This window comes from Cotesia glomerata, linkage group LG8 (assembly GCF_020080835.1).
Source record: "Cotesia glomerata isolate CgM1 linkage group LG8, MPM_Cglom_v2.3, whole genome shotgun sequence".
NCBI lineage: Eukaryota > Metazoa > Arthropoda > Insecta > Hymenoptera > Braconidae > Cotesia > Cotesia glomerata.
In genome coordinates, this window is record NC_058165.1 from 11,096,461 (window position 1) to 11,113,535 (window position 17,075).

The 17,075-nt window shown below is 32.7% G+C and overlaps 1 protein-coding gene across 3 annotated transcripts in view; it reads left to right on the forward strand.

Annotated features, from left to right (window-relative positions):
- Positions 1-16,848, forward strand: part of LOC123270261 — a 61,998-nt gene extending 45,150 nt beyond the window's left edge. For all 3 annotated transcript variants that reach the window (XM_044736239.1, XM_044736241.1, XM_044736240.1), the window contains exons 2-4: positions 6,625-6,895; positions 15,696-15,908; positions 16,294-16,848. In XM_044736239.1, coding sequence (XP_044592174.1) covers positions 6,635-6,895; positions 15,696-15,908; positions 16,294-16,638 — 819 coding nt within the window. In that variant the 5' untranslated portion in view covers positions 6,625-6,634 and the 3' untranslated portion in view covers positions 16,639-16,848. The remainder of the gene's footprint in view (positions 1-6,624; positions 6,896-15,695; positions 15,909-16,293) is intronic.
- The last annotated feature ends 227 nt before the right edge of the window (positions 16,849-17,075 follow it).

The window sequence follows — 17,075 nt, forward strand, 5'->3', positions numbered from 1 at the left end:
TTAGGGCTACCATCCAACGGCCGAGGTTAGATTACACAAACTTGGCCCAAGTTAGGGTGACTCTAGGCTTGACCAAGGCTAGGTTATCCAGTCTTGGCCCATGTTAGGGTTACCATCCAACGGCCGAGGTTAGGTTACACAAACTTGGCCCAAGTTAGGGTAACTCTAGGCTTGGCCAAGGCTAGATTATTCAGTCTTGGCCCAAGCCTGGGTAATCATTGAAATGGCTAAGGCTGATTGCCCAGTTATGACCCGGACATGGGACAATATAGGTTTGCCAAGATGGGCTTCCCAATAATGTCCCAGGCATGGCCCCGTCGTTCAACTTTGGGGCTTCCTGTATGGGAATGCTTAAAATTGCACTAATGATGTTTTTGAGCTCTCCGAGCTCAAAAATACAATTTATGTGTTGTTTTGAGCTCTCTGAGCTTATAGGGATAGCTTTTCTATGCTTTTGAGCTCTTCGAGCTCAAAAGTCTGATAGAAGTTTGATAAAACACAATTTTTCAAATTTTCAAACTGCAATAACTTTTGAATAAATGAATCGATTTTTACGTGGTTGGCAGCATTCGACGCAATTTTTTAAGCCCCATGAAGAATCTGTAAGTTTAGTTTGATAGAACCAGAAATTTCGGAGTAATTCTGAAAAAACACTTTTTTCGGTTTTCTTTCGTCAACGATAACTCACGAACGAATGAACCGATTTCGACCGGACTGGCGGCGATTGACGTGGTTTTTTTATGTTAAGAGCTGATTAGTTTTTGGAATCGATCGGTAGAGCTGTTTGAAAATTATTCCAAAAAATGTCGGAGTTATGTTAAAAAAATCCTTGTTTCCAAATATTTCGTCGAGGATATCTCTCGAACCAATCACCCGATTATTACGTTCTTGGTGGCGATCGACGCGGTTTTTTGAGCTCTAAAAATTATTCTATTTCACCAAAAACTATCCGAAAAGAAATACAGTAAAACCTCGTTAACACGAATTCGCCGGGACTAGAGAATTTGTTCTCGTTATAACGAAATTCGTGTTATCCTTTAACACAAGCCCATGTTATTTTTAAGGGACCAAAACTTTTATTCGTGCTAAAGCGAAATTTGTGTTATAAGGGTTCGTGTTAACGAGGTTTTACTGTATCGAAGTTATGTGAAAAAAACACTTTTTTCGGTTTTCTTTCGTTCACGCTATTTCTCGAACGAATTAACCGATTTTGACCGGATTAGCGGTGATCGACGTGGTTTTTCAAGCTCAAGAGCGGATTAGTTTTTGGAGTTGATCGATAAAGCCGTTTAAAAGTTATTCCAAAACAATCACTTTCAAAAAAAATTGTTTTCCGATTTTTTTTTAAATTTCTCAAAATCTATCGGTCCGAATCGATTCAAGTTCATAGGAAATCTAAGTTTGAGGAAACTCTTTAGAACGCCGTTTGGTAGATTCCGATCGGTTCAATCGTTCAAAAGTTATAAGCAATTCACATACTTGCACACACACACACACACACACACACACACACACACACACACACACACACACACACACACACACACACGCATAGATACACACACACATACACACACACATACACACACACATACACACACGCATATATATACACACACACACACACACACACACACACACACACATACAGACATAGTGATAACCTCGCGGGGATAGTCAGGGAAGCTTCCTGTGACCTTTAAACGTCGAGATCTGATGAAAACTCGATTTTTGCAAAACGGGGTGAAAACAATAACTTCCCGATTTTTGAAAATCCTCGATTTTCTTAGCGGGAAGTTAAAAATAAGCATCTAAATATAGGGTCCTATAAGGAAGAATTCCTGGTTTAGGTCCAGGGACGAAACCTCAGTAGGGGATGGCGGGCAAAGCCCTCCCCCCCTTCCCACTCTCAGGTATCGATATTAAAAGCAATACCGACGATTAATTTTTGAAATTCAATACGATTTTTCAAGTTTTTAGTCGTCGTGATTTTAATTCTATTTTGCTAGACTAAAATTTTAATTAGAGTATTTTATTAAAAAGTAATATGCTTTTTGTTATGATTGAAAATCTGATAATCTAGTTTTTCTTTTACAGATAAACTTTTTTTTTCATACTTCTTTTGATATTAATTACAATCAAGGGACACTAAATCGTCATATTAACGAAATAAATCTTAAAAAGTAAAAAAATAGAAAAACAGTTGACCCTGAAGGCCATCCTTGCAACTTCCCGCCAATCTTATACCTAAACGCTTGAAATTGCACTTATGACGTTTTTGAGCTCTTCAAGCTCATAAATACAATTTGTCTGTTATTTTGAGCTCTCCGAACTCAAAAAAATAGCTTTTGTATGCTTTTGAGCTCTTTGAGCTCAAAAGTTTGATAGAAGTTTGATAAAACACTATTTTTTGAATTTTCAAATCGCAATAACTTTTGAATAAATGAACCGATTTTCACGCGGTTGATGGCATTCGACGCAGTTTTTTAAGCTTCATGGAGAATCTTCAAGTTTTAATTGATAGAATGAAAAATTTCGGAGTAATTCTGAAAAAACACTTTTTTCGGTTTTTTTTTTCGTCAACGATAACTTACGAACGAATCAACCGATTTTGACCAGACTGGCGGCGATCGACGTGGTTTTTTTATATTAAGAGCTGATTAGTTTTTGAAATTGATCGGTAAAGCCGTTTAAAAGTTATTCCTAAAAAACCCTACTTGAAAAAATTTTTTTTTGTACTTTTTTTGCGATTTTTCAAAATCTACCGGTCCGAATCGTTCCAAAGTATATTCAAAATCTAAGTTTAGTCAAGCCCCAGAAAAACCGCGCATGTTTCAACCTTGCATACACGCTATCCAAAAGTGCTCCGTAAATATCTATCAGTTATCAGTGTAAATAATTCTGAATAATTTTACAATTACGAACCCATTGTGTTTAAGCACTCTATTAATATTGTAAGATAATATAAGTGTCAACAATCTTAGTGGTTTATATGACTAAATTAAAGTATTTCTGAGTACCGCATGTAGTGAGTTACTTTAGTCATTGCTGCACGTGGCTCTACTCACAAATTTGCTCTGACTAGTACAATGAGGGTATTTATTTACAATACCTACATAATTTAGAACTTATACCCTTTTTTTAGTATTATTATATATTAGTGCAGCTATTAAACCTATCTAAACATAAGTATTAATATCTCATCTGTGATATTTACTAGTGACGTTGCAATAGTCAATTAAAGAAACCCAGTGCCGTATACATTCGCCGCTTGCTGGTATATAAATTTACCTGACATAATAGACTTTTTTTTGAGTGCCAGTGACGTATCATAAAATTTTCACCGTTGTAAACAAGGTTCAGTGGCGTAATTATCAAATCAATAAATGTCAGCAACGAAAGTGCTAAAAACCGCCAATTTTCCACAAGGCACCAAATGTCATGTGTGCTCCAAAATTATAGCCAAAAAGCAAGTACAATGTACGAACTGTTTAGCATATTACCATCTCAGTTGTGCCAAACTTGCTGTACCACTACCTGGTGGACTTTTCCAAAGATGTTGCGGCAGTCGTGGATCTACACTAGCTGATGAAATTCGGGATTCGTTTAAACAAGAAATACTCTTATTAAGTGATATGTTTAAGCAAGAAATACTATCATTACGGAATGATTTTAAGAATGATATCAAGAATGAACTTGCATCTGTCTCTTCCAGTGTTAACGAACTTAAATCTACTGTTAAAGCTTTTACAGAACAGTTTCACTTTAGAATAAGCGCAGTTGAAGATAAAATATCCCATATTGAAGCTTGTATTGCTGTGAATGATAATGCTATAACATCAAACGTAGAAAAAATTACGGATCTTAGTGACAAAATCTCTGATATCCAGGTAACAACTGATAATAGTGAATTATTGCGTGAAGTTGGGGATAGACTTGCAAGAAGAAACAATGCTCTATTTTTTGGCATAGATGAACTTCCCAATGCCTTTTCCACTGAACGTCATATACAAGACTTCAATATAGTTTAAGGCATTTGTGACTCACTTGCTAATAATACAATGATATCTTCTTGCTCTCATATTGGCAAATTTTCTTCTTTGTCGGTCCATCCTAGACCTATTAAGGTTACTTTTGCTGACCATCTCTCTGTTGACCAAATAATCACGGGTCTATTAAAAGCGAAGCGGAAGAAAAATTTTCCCTTACTTATTAACAACCTATCGATAGTGCACGATTAGACTGAATTGCAGAGGAAGGAGCAGAAGAAAGTACGGCAGAAACTTCAAGAAAGGATAGCATCTGGGGAGACAAACTTGAGGATCGTTACTCGAACTGGAGTACCAATAATAGTCAAAGATAAACGGACTATTACAGCATTAACTCCGATGGATTCTTAAGCTTAACTCCAACACATCTCTTCTCACGTTGAATTTTCAAACTGTTTAATGTTTATACTCTAAAATAGGCAATATCTTCTATAAAAATTATGTAACCGAGTAAGACTTTTGTTGTTGCCGATGGACAGGACATTGATGCTAATCTATAGATGGTTTGTTGTCCTTGGTTAATAAGAGAATGATCTGTGCCTTAGTATACCTGTTTTCAGGTGTTTTCGGTCGTGGCATTGAATTGTCCCCTATCTTTATCACGGATCCTTGTTTTGTATTATTGCCTCTAACAATATTGTGCTCTGGTCAGCCTTTGTATCCACCACGGATTGGAAATTATTTTGCTCTTTATATATTTTGATACTCGTACAGGACTGGTAGTATAAAAATTTAACGCGTGTTATATTACTTGTAATATTTTAAAATTTAAAGTATGTAATATTAGTTGACACATACACTGTAAATCCAAGTGTTTTAACAAAACACACATCAAGTGTTTTGTTCCTATCTTGAAGCATGTAGTCACTTTTAAAACACTTCCACGTGTTTTAATTTCCTATGTTAAGTACCCATTTGTAGTCACTTTTAAAACACTTGGATTTACAGTGTATCAATTGGTTTCTGTAAACTACTCCGATATACCAAACTTTATATGATATTATATTGTATTGCTTATGACCCTGTTAACTAATTGGTAAACAAATATATTATTAACTAACTAATAATTGGTGGAATCTATGTGGGGTATAATCTGCCTAACACCTAGTAATATTGCCGAATTTTTTAGTTAATCTTCTAGTTGATTTATCGCCTAAATAATGTTATAACATTGTTATAAGTTGTAAGTAAGGATTTGATGTTTAGATAAATATGATGTCTACAAGACTGTTGGCTGCATGCACCATTCAGATTGACTTGTGTATCTTTTTGTAACCCTGTTAATGGCCCTTAGGCTGCTGGGATGTATAGAAGGAAAATAATAAAATAAAATAAGCCCTTTCGAATGGCACCAACCGTGATCAAATCGGTCGCGCCGTTCAAAAGTTATGAGAGGTTTACATACTTACACACACACACACACACACACACACACACACACACACACACACACACACACACACACACACACACACACACACACACACACACACACACACACACACACACACACACACACACACACACACACACACACACACACACACACGAACACACACACACACAGACACACACACATACCCATACATACATACAGACATACAGACATACTGACACCACCGCGGGAATTGTCAGGGAAGCTTCTTAGGACCTTGAAACGTCGAGATTCGATGAAAACACGATTTTCGTAAAACGGGGTGAAAACAATAACTTTCCGATTTTTGAAAATCTTCGATTTTCTTAGCGGGAAGTTAAAAATTGACTCGAATAATGGATTTTTACTACACTGATAGAAAAGTTAACTCGATTTAAGAAAAAAAATCTTGAACCAAGAACACCGTTTTAAAAAAAAATATGTTTCTTTAGTCAAGGGAAAAAAATTCTTGAGTCAAGACTTTTCTATCAATGTTCAAGTAAAAGCGATTTTAAAATTCCGAACAAGCGACAACTAGGATTTTTTGCCAATTATTTCTTGTTTTCTTCACTTCTATTCTATGGAATCATTCTTTGACCATGAAATTAATTTTCATGAAATTATTCGTATAATAATATGGAAACACTAAATCTAAAAAATTAAATAAATATTTACAAATCATTTGAAATATCAACAGACCAGACCGACTGTCAATTTATTTAATCTCCTTTATTAGATCAATATACTTAATACAAGCAAAAAATTGAGTAAATATAATACAATAAATTAGTTCATAAAAATTAAGACTTGTAAAGATAAAAATTTATTTACCAAATGATTACTCTTACTTTATTACAAGAAAATTTTTTCAACCTATTTTCTTTACTTAACTATCGCATGATTGTAATCGCGGAATACCATCTTGATATTTATATTTATGCACAAATTTAATTGATTGTATCACTTTACTGATAACTATATTCTGCGGGCTTGATTAATTATTCTAAAACTTAATTAACTTCATTCGGATACTGTAAAGAGTATAGTTATAGCTTAAAAAAAATTGTTGAACTAAAGAAATAAACTACTACAATTAATAATTTTTTTTAACTATTAATTTATTGAAAATAGTTCATTTATTTATTTGTTTACTTTTTCCAGTTAACATACAATGAACGGAGCAGCGTACGCTTCTTCCTGTCCAACATTACAGTCAAATCTGTCCCTTCACAGTTCGTCTTACTACAGTGAGTACGGTAATACAAGTCAAAGAAGACGATTGTCATCAACAGGTGAAGCAGACACGTCAGCCACGTCGAGTTACGAAGGAAGTGAAGGCAGTTCAGAGAATAACGATGAAAATCGGTTGGAACCAGTCACACAGCTTGAACGAGAACAGCTCGAAACTTTCTTTCGTGGATTAAAATCACAGGTAATTATTTACTTTTTTATTTGCTTATCATTCTTCTTTTGAGATGAGTTGAATTAATCGTTCTACTAAATATTTTTTACCGAAAAGAAGTAACGTTCACAAAAAAAAATTTTTTTTCTCTGCAGACTAGGATTTTCAAAACAATTCAAAAATTATACGGTTAATAAATCATAGCAGAAATATTTTTTGCTTACTTATTAAAGTTTACGAATGATTCATGTAATTCCAGTAAACTAAATTACATTTTCATTAAATAAATTACATTTTTTGCTAATCTGGTACGTCCACTATCTTATCTTGTTCTACATTATTACTATATTTTATTTATTCAGTACATAATTTAATATATTGTCACTTGGTAACTTTGTAACCTTCAATATTTCTAAAAAAAATCATCAATTTTTATTCATTATTAAAATAGTTCGATCAATATTTATTCATCTGTTAAAGTTAAATACACTATCAGTTTTCATTACGCGTTACGATTTTTATCAAAAACTCATCACTCAAGCTATAAGCTTTATACTTGGAAAATCCAGATTAATATCACACTAAAAAAACACTTAATATCATTATCAAATATATATTATTTACTATGTAGTGTAAATATTTTTCTGTTTCATTAAATTGAGAATGGATACGATATATATATATATAATAGTGATCTCATTATAATTGTTATTATACTTAGCTAATAAATCTTAGTTTTAGAGAACTACAGTAAGAAGACTTAAGACTTGAGAACTTTCAGTGAACAAAGAATAAAAAGGGATTTAAAAAGTGAATTTGTCACAACCTATTTCGAACTTTAAAATTTATTTAAGAAAAAGATCGAAAGTTTTTAGGTTATTATCTTTTATCTCAATAAGTAAAGAAAAATTTGTATATGTTATCAGAATGATTAGGGTCAAAAAATATTTAAATTCAGTGAAAATTAATGTGTAATGCAAGAATTATTTTTATGGATTTGTTCGAATCTTTTGAAACATTTTCACACCTTCACATAATTACAAAATAAAACAAATTTATTAGAATTTCAAATTGATCAACTAAAAATTTGAGTTTTTTAAATTAAACTACGAAAATTTCTCTTTCGATTTAATGTTCTAAACTTTCTGGGAAGTTAAAAGTGATTTTTTTTCTAATTCTTAGAAAGATTTTTCTGTCCGAAATTCATTTATTTATCCCGCAGAGATAACATTTTTATTATTGTTTTTTCTATTTAATATTTTTCAACGTCGTACTTATCGAACATCTTTATATTACATGCAGTATTAAATTACTTGAAATTGAAAAAAAAAGATACATATGATAAGTACTTTGAGAGTATGAGTACTGAGAAAGACGTAATAAAATAAATACTCAAAACAAGAAATGCTTGGTGTTTATGTTTCACGGGATTAGCGCTGAGAGAATATATAAGAATAATAAAAATAATTTTTAGTGCGTTTACGATATGCAGAACAGAAAAAAAAAATAAAAAATTTTGTTGTCATATATGCACGGAAAAAATATATTTGGACCAAAAAAAAAATTCAGGAGAACAAAATTGTTTTTGATGAAATTTTTCCATTTAAAAATTAAGAAGTGTAGTAATCTATTTCTTTAATTTAATAATTTATTCAAGTTATAACTATACTATTTACAATATTCGAATGAAGTTAATAAAGTTTCACAATAATTAATCAATCCCGTAGAATATAGTTATCAGTAAAACGATACAATAGATTAAGTTCGTGTATAAGTATTAATGTCAAGATGGTACTCCGCGGTTACAATAATACGATACGTTAAGTAAAGGAAAATATGATAAGTGTAGTAACCCGTAGATGTGTGTATCTCAGAGGCTGAGGAAAGTCTGCCTCGTGCCCCTTGACTCTTGAGGGTGTTAGCCTTTGCTAACACTTACCCGACCAGAAATTTAAGTTCGGCGGTGGTTCGTTTCGAATTAGGCATGCCGAATTCCAAGTTCGCGCCGAACCAGGAAGCCAAAGTTGGCCCACGTCCCGGAAGTAACGCAGTCGCGAGTTTGGGCCTAACTTGGCTTCCGACTTAGGCGGTGGTTTGGAAACCACACTTGCTGGTGACTATCTAAGCTTCATTCGGTCCGAATTTGGCTACCTAACTAGGCAGCAATTCAGAAACTAAATTCGCACGGAAGAATCCAAATTGAATCCTTTTTTTGTTTTTAGCTATTTTTATTATAAAGCAAAAATTAATAATAATTAATGCTTATTTTTTTTAATTTACTTTTTAAATTTTAAATATAAATATCGACTTTAGGACAAAATTTTTTAAATATTAAGTAAACAAAAAAAATTTTTTTTTTTTTATTTAGTATTATTTTTTTTTATATTTTCGGTCATTTTTTCGCTTTTAGGGTTTTTCTTACTATGAAGAAGTTTTTTTTGATTGGTCGATTTTATGGGTCAAGGGGGGAGGAGATGATGGAGTTAGATACATTAGTCACACACAACACTTAAATTTACCTCACACTCGCCTTAAGAATAATTATAATTAATAATTATTAATTATTAAAAATTTTACATGTCGAACGCGAGACTCGAACACTGGACCCGACGCACGAGAGCCCTATACCATACCGCGACGCTACGCCGATGATGAGCGACCTCTTGCCTCAAGATACTTATAAGCCCGACACTTCGGCAAACATTCGGTTACCGTTGCAACGGTCGAGTTAGGAATTCCGATATTATACCTAAGTGAGGACCTGCCACAGACTTACCTAGTCAAGTTTCATTTTGATAGACCAAGCTTCAGAATACAGGTTGCCGTTATTTCATAACAGTTTGGCAATCCATAACATACCGAACTTAGGCATTTCCACAGTTTTGCCTAAAGAAGCTCGATCGTCGTATGCCAAGTTTCGGTAAACCTTTGGTTACCGTTATTTCATAACAGTTTGGCAACCCATGAAATGCCGAACTTAGGCATTACCATAGGTTTTCGGAAGTGAGCCCGAACTTGGTGAACCAAACTTCGGTAAGCCTTTGGTTACTGTTATTTCATAACAGTTTGGCAATCCATGTTATACCGAACTTAGGTATTGCCGCAGGTTTGCCTAACAAGGAAACTCTCTCCGGTGTCCCCCTCCGATTTTGATGAAACTGAGATATGTTATTCTCCGTCGAAATCTAAGAGACACGTATTTTTTTTTATCTGCGGAAAAACATTTCTAGGGGGTGAAACTACCCCTCAAAGTTTAGCCTCCAAAGGGGTGTTTTTCAAGTTTCGCATACTTGCAGTTTAAATAATCGAATGGGACCAATTGCATAATTTTCAGGGTGGAAAATCATGAAAAATGCTTTTGGTTTTATAATAAAACAATGGATAGAACAAAAGTTATGAGGGTTGAAAATCACAAAACTTTTATAAAAAAAAAACTATTCGATGGATTTCAATGAAACCAACGGCAATCGGAAGAGGAAAAAAAAGTAGAGAATACGTCTTTCGTGGTTTTTCCGAAAAATTAAGTTTAGGGGGTGAACATCCCTTAAACATATCTACATTGACCACCAAGAAAATATCGTTTTTTATATTAATTTCGATATGAATTCATCAATAATAATTTGTTCGTACATTTCTAGCATTTAGAAAATAATAATATTATATCTTAATATTTTACTTACTTGTTTACTTCTCATCCCAAACTTTATTTTGTGTATCGGGACATCAAATATTATAAATGTCATGTAATGTGAATCTGTTTTGGAAAAAAAAGAAAAAAGAAAAAATGCTTACAATATATGCTTTACTATAATCAAATTAAATTTAAAAATAATTTACAAATGATTTTTTACAAAAATATTTAATATTTCTGATGTTTATGAAATTTAATACTTAAATTCATCATTTTGTCATATGCAGATCTATTCAATATATGTTTTGCAATCGTGATGTTCATGAAAAAAATGTTGAAAACACAACGACTTTTTGCACCATGAACAGCGGATAATTGCTATATTTTGACAACCAGGAACCTCACAATGAGAATTGCATGATCCGTGAAATGCAAAATCCACAGGATTTTCAAACTCATCTGGTTTTACTTCTGTGTAGCCACTTTTGTACCACGAGTACTTGAATAAATTTATGTACCGAGGAGATGACAACTGGATATGTGTAAGTGATTGTAATTTTATAATATTATTTCGTAAATGCAAGTTTATGTCCAAATTCATCAAAACTGTACGATCCGAAAAATATCGAACAAAATTTTTCCATACTCGGAATCCAAAAACATCAAGCGGTTGAATTTTCCCAGTTGTACCTTTTGGTAAGATCATTACTTCAGTATCTTTATTTGTTGGTTTAACGCTTTGTACAACTTGAGGACAATGCCCAGTCCATGATTCAATTAGTAATAAAGATTTTGGGCCCACATTTGGAAAAAACACCCTCTCCAACCAAATTTTGAAATGATCTGAAAATTAAAGAATATGAACTATTTGTATCAACAATAACTTATGCGCAAACCAGAAAAAAAAATTAAGAATAATTCGTACCTGATGTAAGTTTTCCTGATTTTGATGCTTCTATGTATACATTATGAGGTCTAAAAAGTGTTGTTTCAACTATTGGTCCAAATTTACCACTTGGTTCTTTTAGAACCAAAAAAAGTGGGGATAAAAGCTTTCCATCAGCGGATACAGTTGGTTTAACTGTGTAACTATGAGTAGTAGAAGTAACAGATTGTACAAGACATTCTACTTGCTTCTCTCCTTCAACAGCTAAAGTTCGACCGGAATGCATTTCCAACTGAAAACCACTTTGATCTGAATTATATACGTTTGCTAATTCATAAATTTTAATTTTTTGTTTTACATTATTGACGAATTCCTCAGCTTGCTGTTTTAATGATTTACTATTTTCAATGGTTTTGGACGTGATAAACTTATTTATTTTTCTTGATACGATGCGATGTGCTCTTTTGAATGACGCGATCCACTTTGTTGATGCTTTAAAACGGAAATCTTCCGCACCAATTTCTTTTTGAGCTTGTAAGGCCTATCTTTATGTCACAATCATGTACGATTAAACCTGCATCTATAGCTGCTTTGAAATTTTGTAATGTATATTCACAAATTCTTGCTAATTTTTCCTTATAAGTCCCTCCCTGATTTAAAGTATGAGCCCATCTTCGTAACTGTCGCACAGATTGTACCTTTCTAAATTTTTGTCTAACACTGTCTAAACTTAAATTTCTTTTTTTGCCACTACGCCAGTACTCGACGGCTTTCAATTTATATTCATAAGATAAATCTTCAACATCCTTAGTGCATTCGTCGATAGGTGTTTCTTGATCAACTAGTGCATTTGCCCACTCTTTATCTTCCACGACTTCCATCGTCCAATCTTTATACGGTTCTTGGAAATGCAAAGAACTTTCTTCGACCATTTCGACTCCGGAGTATTCGTTCATAGCATTGAGTAAAATATTTTCAAAACTTTCTTTGATTTGTATTTCTTCGTCATTTACTGGCGATTCTGGAATGTTCATGACTTGAAATGTTGTTAAGAGTAGTCTTATAATATTTATAGGATTGACATTCATTTTGCTCTATGTACTAAAATAAAGATTTTCGTACAATTTTAAATTATTCACTTATTAAAAAAAAAAAAAAAAAACACGATTATAATATTGAATTATAAAAGATGAAGTACATCGCAGTAACTAAACTAATCTCGAAATGATACATTTATTTATACTATGTTGTTTTTCACAATACTGACTCATATATACTAAAAATATAATTATCTCTTTTTTTGTATGAGATAACGATGAATGATTATTATGATTATAATAAATCATTATAAGCATTTTTTCTTTTTTTTTTTTTTTTCCAAAGCAGATTCACATTAAATGACATTTGTAATATTTGATGTCCCGATACACAAAATAAAGTTTGGGATGCGAAGTAAACAAGTAAGTAAAATATTAAGATATAATATTATTATTATTTTCTAAATGCTAGAAATGTACGAAAAAATTATTATTGATGAATTCATATCAAAATTAATATAAAAAACGATATTTTCTTGGTGGTCACTGTAGATATGCTTAAGGGATGTTCACCCCCTAAACTTAATTTTTCGGAAAAACCCCGAAAGACGTATTCTCTACTTTTTTTTCCTCTTCCGATTGCCGTTGGTTTCGTTGAAATCCATCGAATAGTTTTTTTTTTATAAAAGTTTTGTGATTTTCAACCCTCATAACTTTTGTTCTATCCATAGTTTTATCATAAAACCAAAAGCATTTTTCATGATTTTCTACCCTAAAAATCATGCAATTGGTCCCATTCGATTATTTAAACTGCAAGTATGCGAAACTTGAAAAACACCCCTTTGGAGGCTAACTTTTGAGGGGTAGTTTCACCCCCTAGAAATGTTTTTCCACAGATAAAAAAAAATATGTGTCTCTTAGATTTCGACGGAGAATAACATATCTCAGTTACATCAAAATCGGAGGGGGACACCGAAGAGAGTTTCCTTGTAAGTGAGCCCGAGCTTGGTGAACCAAACTTCGGTAAACCTTTGGTTACCGTTATTTCGTACTAATTAGGCAATCCATGATATGCCGAACTTAGGCAATGCCAAACTATTACGAGATTACATCGAATGTGGAATTCTTTTGGCATACCAATGTTCGGCTTGCCTATTTTAAAACAAATAAGATCCGAATTGGGCTAGCCTAAGTTCGGAAAGCCAACTTCGCCCGGAACTGATTTTTCGACATGCCTCACTAAAATTCTAGTCGAGTTAGCGTTGTTCTTGGGGTCCCGTGACGTCATGAGCCGCTTGAATGCCGGGAAAGGGATTTTATGGCCCAAAGAGTACGGTGGTTGACGCAAAATTTTCGAGAGTGGAAAAGTACTCCCACAGAAGTATGACTATCAATTGTGGTTGATGTAATTAGTTAGCTTGCAAACGTTGATTGCATGATTGAAATAACTTCTCTAATTGAATAATTAAACAAGACATATTCAATATAAATAACGAGGTTAATCATTTTCAACTTTATCTTAACATTGATCTGTCAATTACAATCGATTGAGAAAAATAAAGGTAGTAACTTTAAAAACTTTCTTTCTTTTCGAAAACACAAACCTAATAAATAAAGAATAATGTCGATTAATGACATTGTTTATTAGCAATTATGTTTACGTCCGCGCAAAAAAAAATTTATCTCACTAGAAAATCGAGTGCGCTTTGCGCGCTTCTGTTAAAATGTTTATTGTAGTAGTCAATTTTATTAATCACTATTTTTACAAATTATATTCATTAATATTTAACCGTTGCCATAGTAACTGGTGCCATGATAACCGTTGCCAAAGTGGTTACCATAGCAACGAAAAGCGACAACAATGAAAACGTCACATCAACATTTTAATAAAGGATGATGAATTCCCCGAGTAAAAATGCAAATTCTATTTTGTGCTTCAAGAGCCTCAATTTTTTTATCTTTCATTTGCCTTACAGAAAAAAATTTAACTTTGGTCCTCAAAATCCTCATTAAGTAGTTCAAGGTCTAAATTAAAATTTTTTTACAAAAATGGATTCGAGGAAAAAAAATTAGTAAAACGGTTACCCTGAAGGCCATCCCTGCAACTTCCCGCTACTTTCGTAATAAAGAGCTCAAAAATATAATTTTCGTGTAGTTTTGAGCTCTCTGAGCTCAAAAGTCTGATAGAAGTTTAATAAAACACTATTTTTTGAATTTTCAAACCGCAATAACTTTTGAATCAATGTACCGATTTTCACGCGGTTAGCGGCAATGGACGCAATTTTTCAAATTCTATAATATATTTTCAAATCCAAATTGATCAGACCTAAAATTTCGGTGTAATTCGAAAAAAACACTTTTTTCGATTTCTTTCGTCAATGATAACTCACGAAAGAATCAACCGATTTTGACCAGCTTGGTGGCGATCGACGTGGTTTTCCGATGTTAAAAGCTGATTAGTTTTTGGAATTGATCGGTCTAGCCGTTTGAAAGTTATTCGAAAAAAACCACATTTGAAAAAATTTTTTTTCGCAGTTTTTTTAAGATTTCTCAAAATCTATCGGTCCGAATCGGTCCAACTTGTATTCAAAATCTAAGTTGAGTCGAACCCTTTCAAATGGCACTAACTGCGATCAAATCGGTCAAACCGTTCAAAAGTTATGAGAGGCTTACACACACACACACACACACACACACACACACACACACACACACACACACACACACATACAGACATACAGACAAGACACCATCGTCGGAATAGTCAGGGAAGCTTCCTAGGACCTCAAAACGTCGAGATCTGATGAAAACTCGATTTTCGAAAAACGGGGTAAAAACAATAACTTCCCGATTTTTGAAAATTTTCAATTTTCTTAGCGGGAAGTTAAAAATACTGAAAATCATTTTTAGCTTTTCTATACGATATGACTTAAGACAATGAAAAGACGGAATGCAAAATAAGTTTGATAGAGATTATTATCAAAACAGTGCAAAATTTATAAACTTTTATTGAACTAGCGATGATATATACGAAAATCATCGAGTAGTCAATTTTTTTTTTGCCGAAATTTCTTCTTTGTGATATTATTATTGCAAAAAAATGTTTACTTGCGAAGAACATTTTATATATTATCATAAAAAAATTTAATTGATTTTTTTAATAAATTAATTATTTTCAAAATATAAATTAAAGAATTCAATTCATCATGAGATAATTTTTTTTTTGCACGGAGAAGTATGTATACAAAAACTAAACATAGACATTAAATTTTGTAGGTATTCGTTTGTGAATCTCTGGCAAATTTATATCTGGGTAATGCAGCGCAAAGTGAACACTGGGATCTTCGATTTACCGGTATTCCAGTGGTGGTTTTAGATCTAGGTGAAACACGATCTCGATCGAAACGACGTATACAAATCTTACTTGCTGAAAGGGGTACTTGTTTCACTTTATGGCGTGAAACTATCGACAATTTATCGTCTTACAAGGTAAATACTTTTCTTAACTTCTCTACACTGATAAAAAAATTGACTTGACTTAAGAGCCAAACTCTTGAACCAAGAATTCCATTTTGAAGAAAATGATTTTCTTGAATCAAGAGAATAAATTCTTGACTCAAGAAAATTTTCTTAGACCAAGAATAATTTCTTAGCTCAAGAATTTATTCTCTTGACTCAAGAAAATCATTTTCTTCAAAATGGTATTCTTGGTTCAAGAGTTTGGCTCTTGAGTCAAGTTAATTTTTTTATCAGTGTATACAACTAACAAATGTCACGTAATGTCGATACAAGAACATATAAATGGATAAAATAAAAAACCGATTGTTAACAATAGTTTACATTAGCATATTTAATAAATAAAGCTATTTGACAGGTATCTGGACCAGCTTTCCACACAATGTGTTTATCATCCGATCACACACGCTTAGCGGGATTAAGTTTCGACAACTCAAAAGCCGCTAATGATCTCTGGCAGCATATTGAACGTCTCATTTCTTGTCCGGAAAACATAAGCCTCTCAGTGCCCGGCAAGAAGAAAAAGAAGAAACAGCCTCCGCAGAAGAAATTTGTTTTACCCACGAAGAATAACATCAGTCAGCCTTGTCAGTTTCAACATATTACCAGTGTCGACGCCACCGACCGATCGCGATATTTTTCTCTACAGACCCTCGTTCCTAAGTTGAATCATATCGAACATTCTATTCAACCTTCTATTTAATTTATTCTTTATTTATCTATTATTAATTATTAATGATCGTAATCACTGACAAATTCTAATACCAAGCTCCATAATCTAAGAAAAATTACTTTACAGTCTATTAAGTTAATTAACTATCTACCACTAAATTATAAACAGATTTTATGCTTTAAGAAATCATTTTTCTTTTTTTATGTTCTTTATTTTGAAATACAGTCTTTAATTTTTAGATTTTCATTGTAAGGACTTAATTTTGTTGAGCATTCTGTTGATAGCAATAATAGAAATATAGAAACTTTAGTTTCAAATCAAAATATTTATACTTTAAATTTGATCCACAAATCGATAGTCGCAAAATATGTGAAATATTTCACAAAAGAGAAAACAAACAAAATATTTGAAAATGTCAATTATTTTCTAAAAAGTGACAAAATTTATGTTCATTTTATGGAATTAAT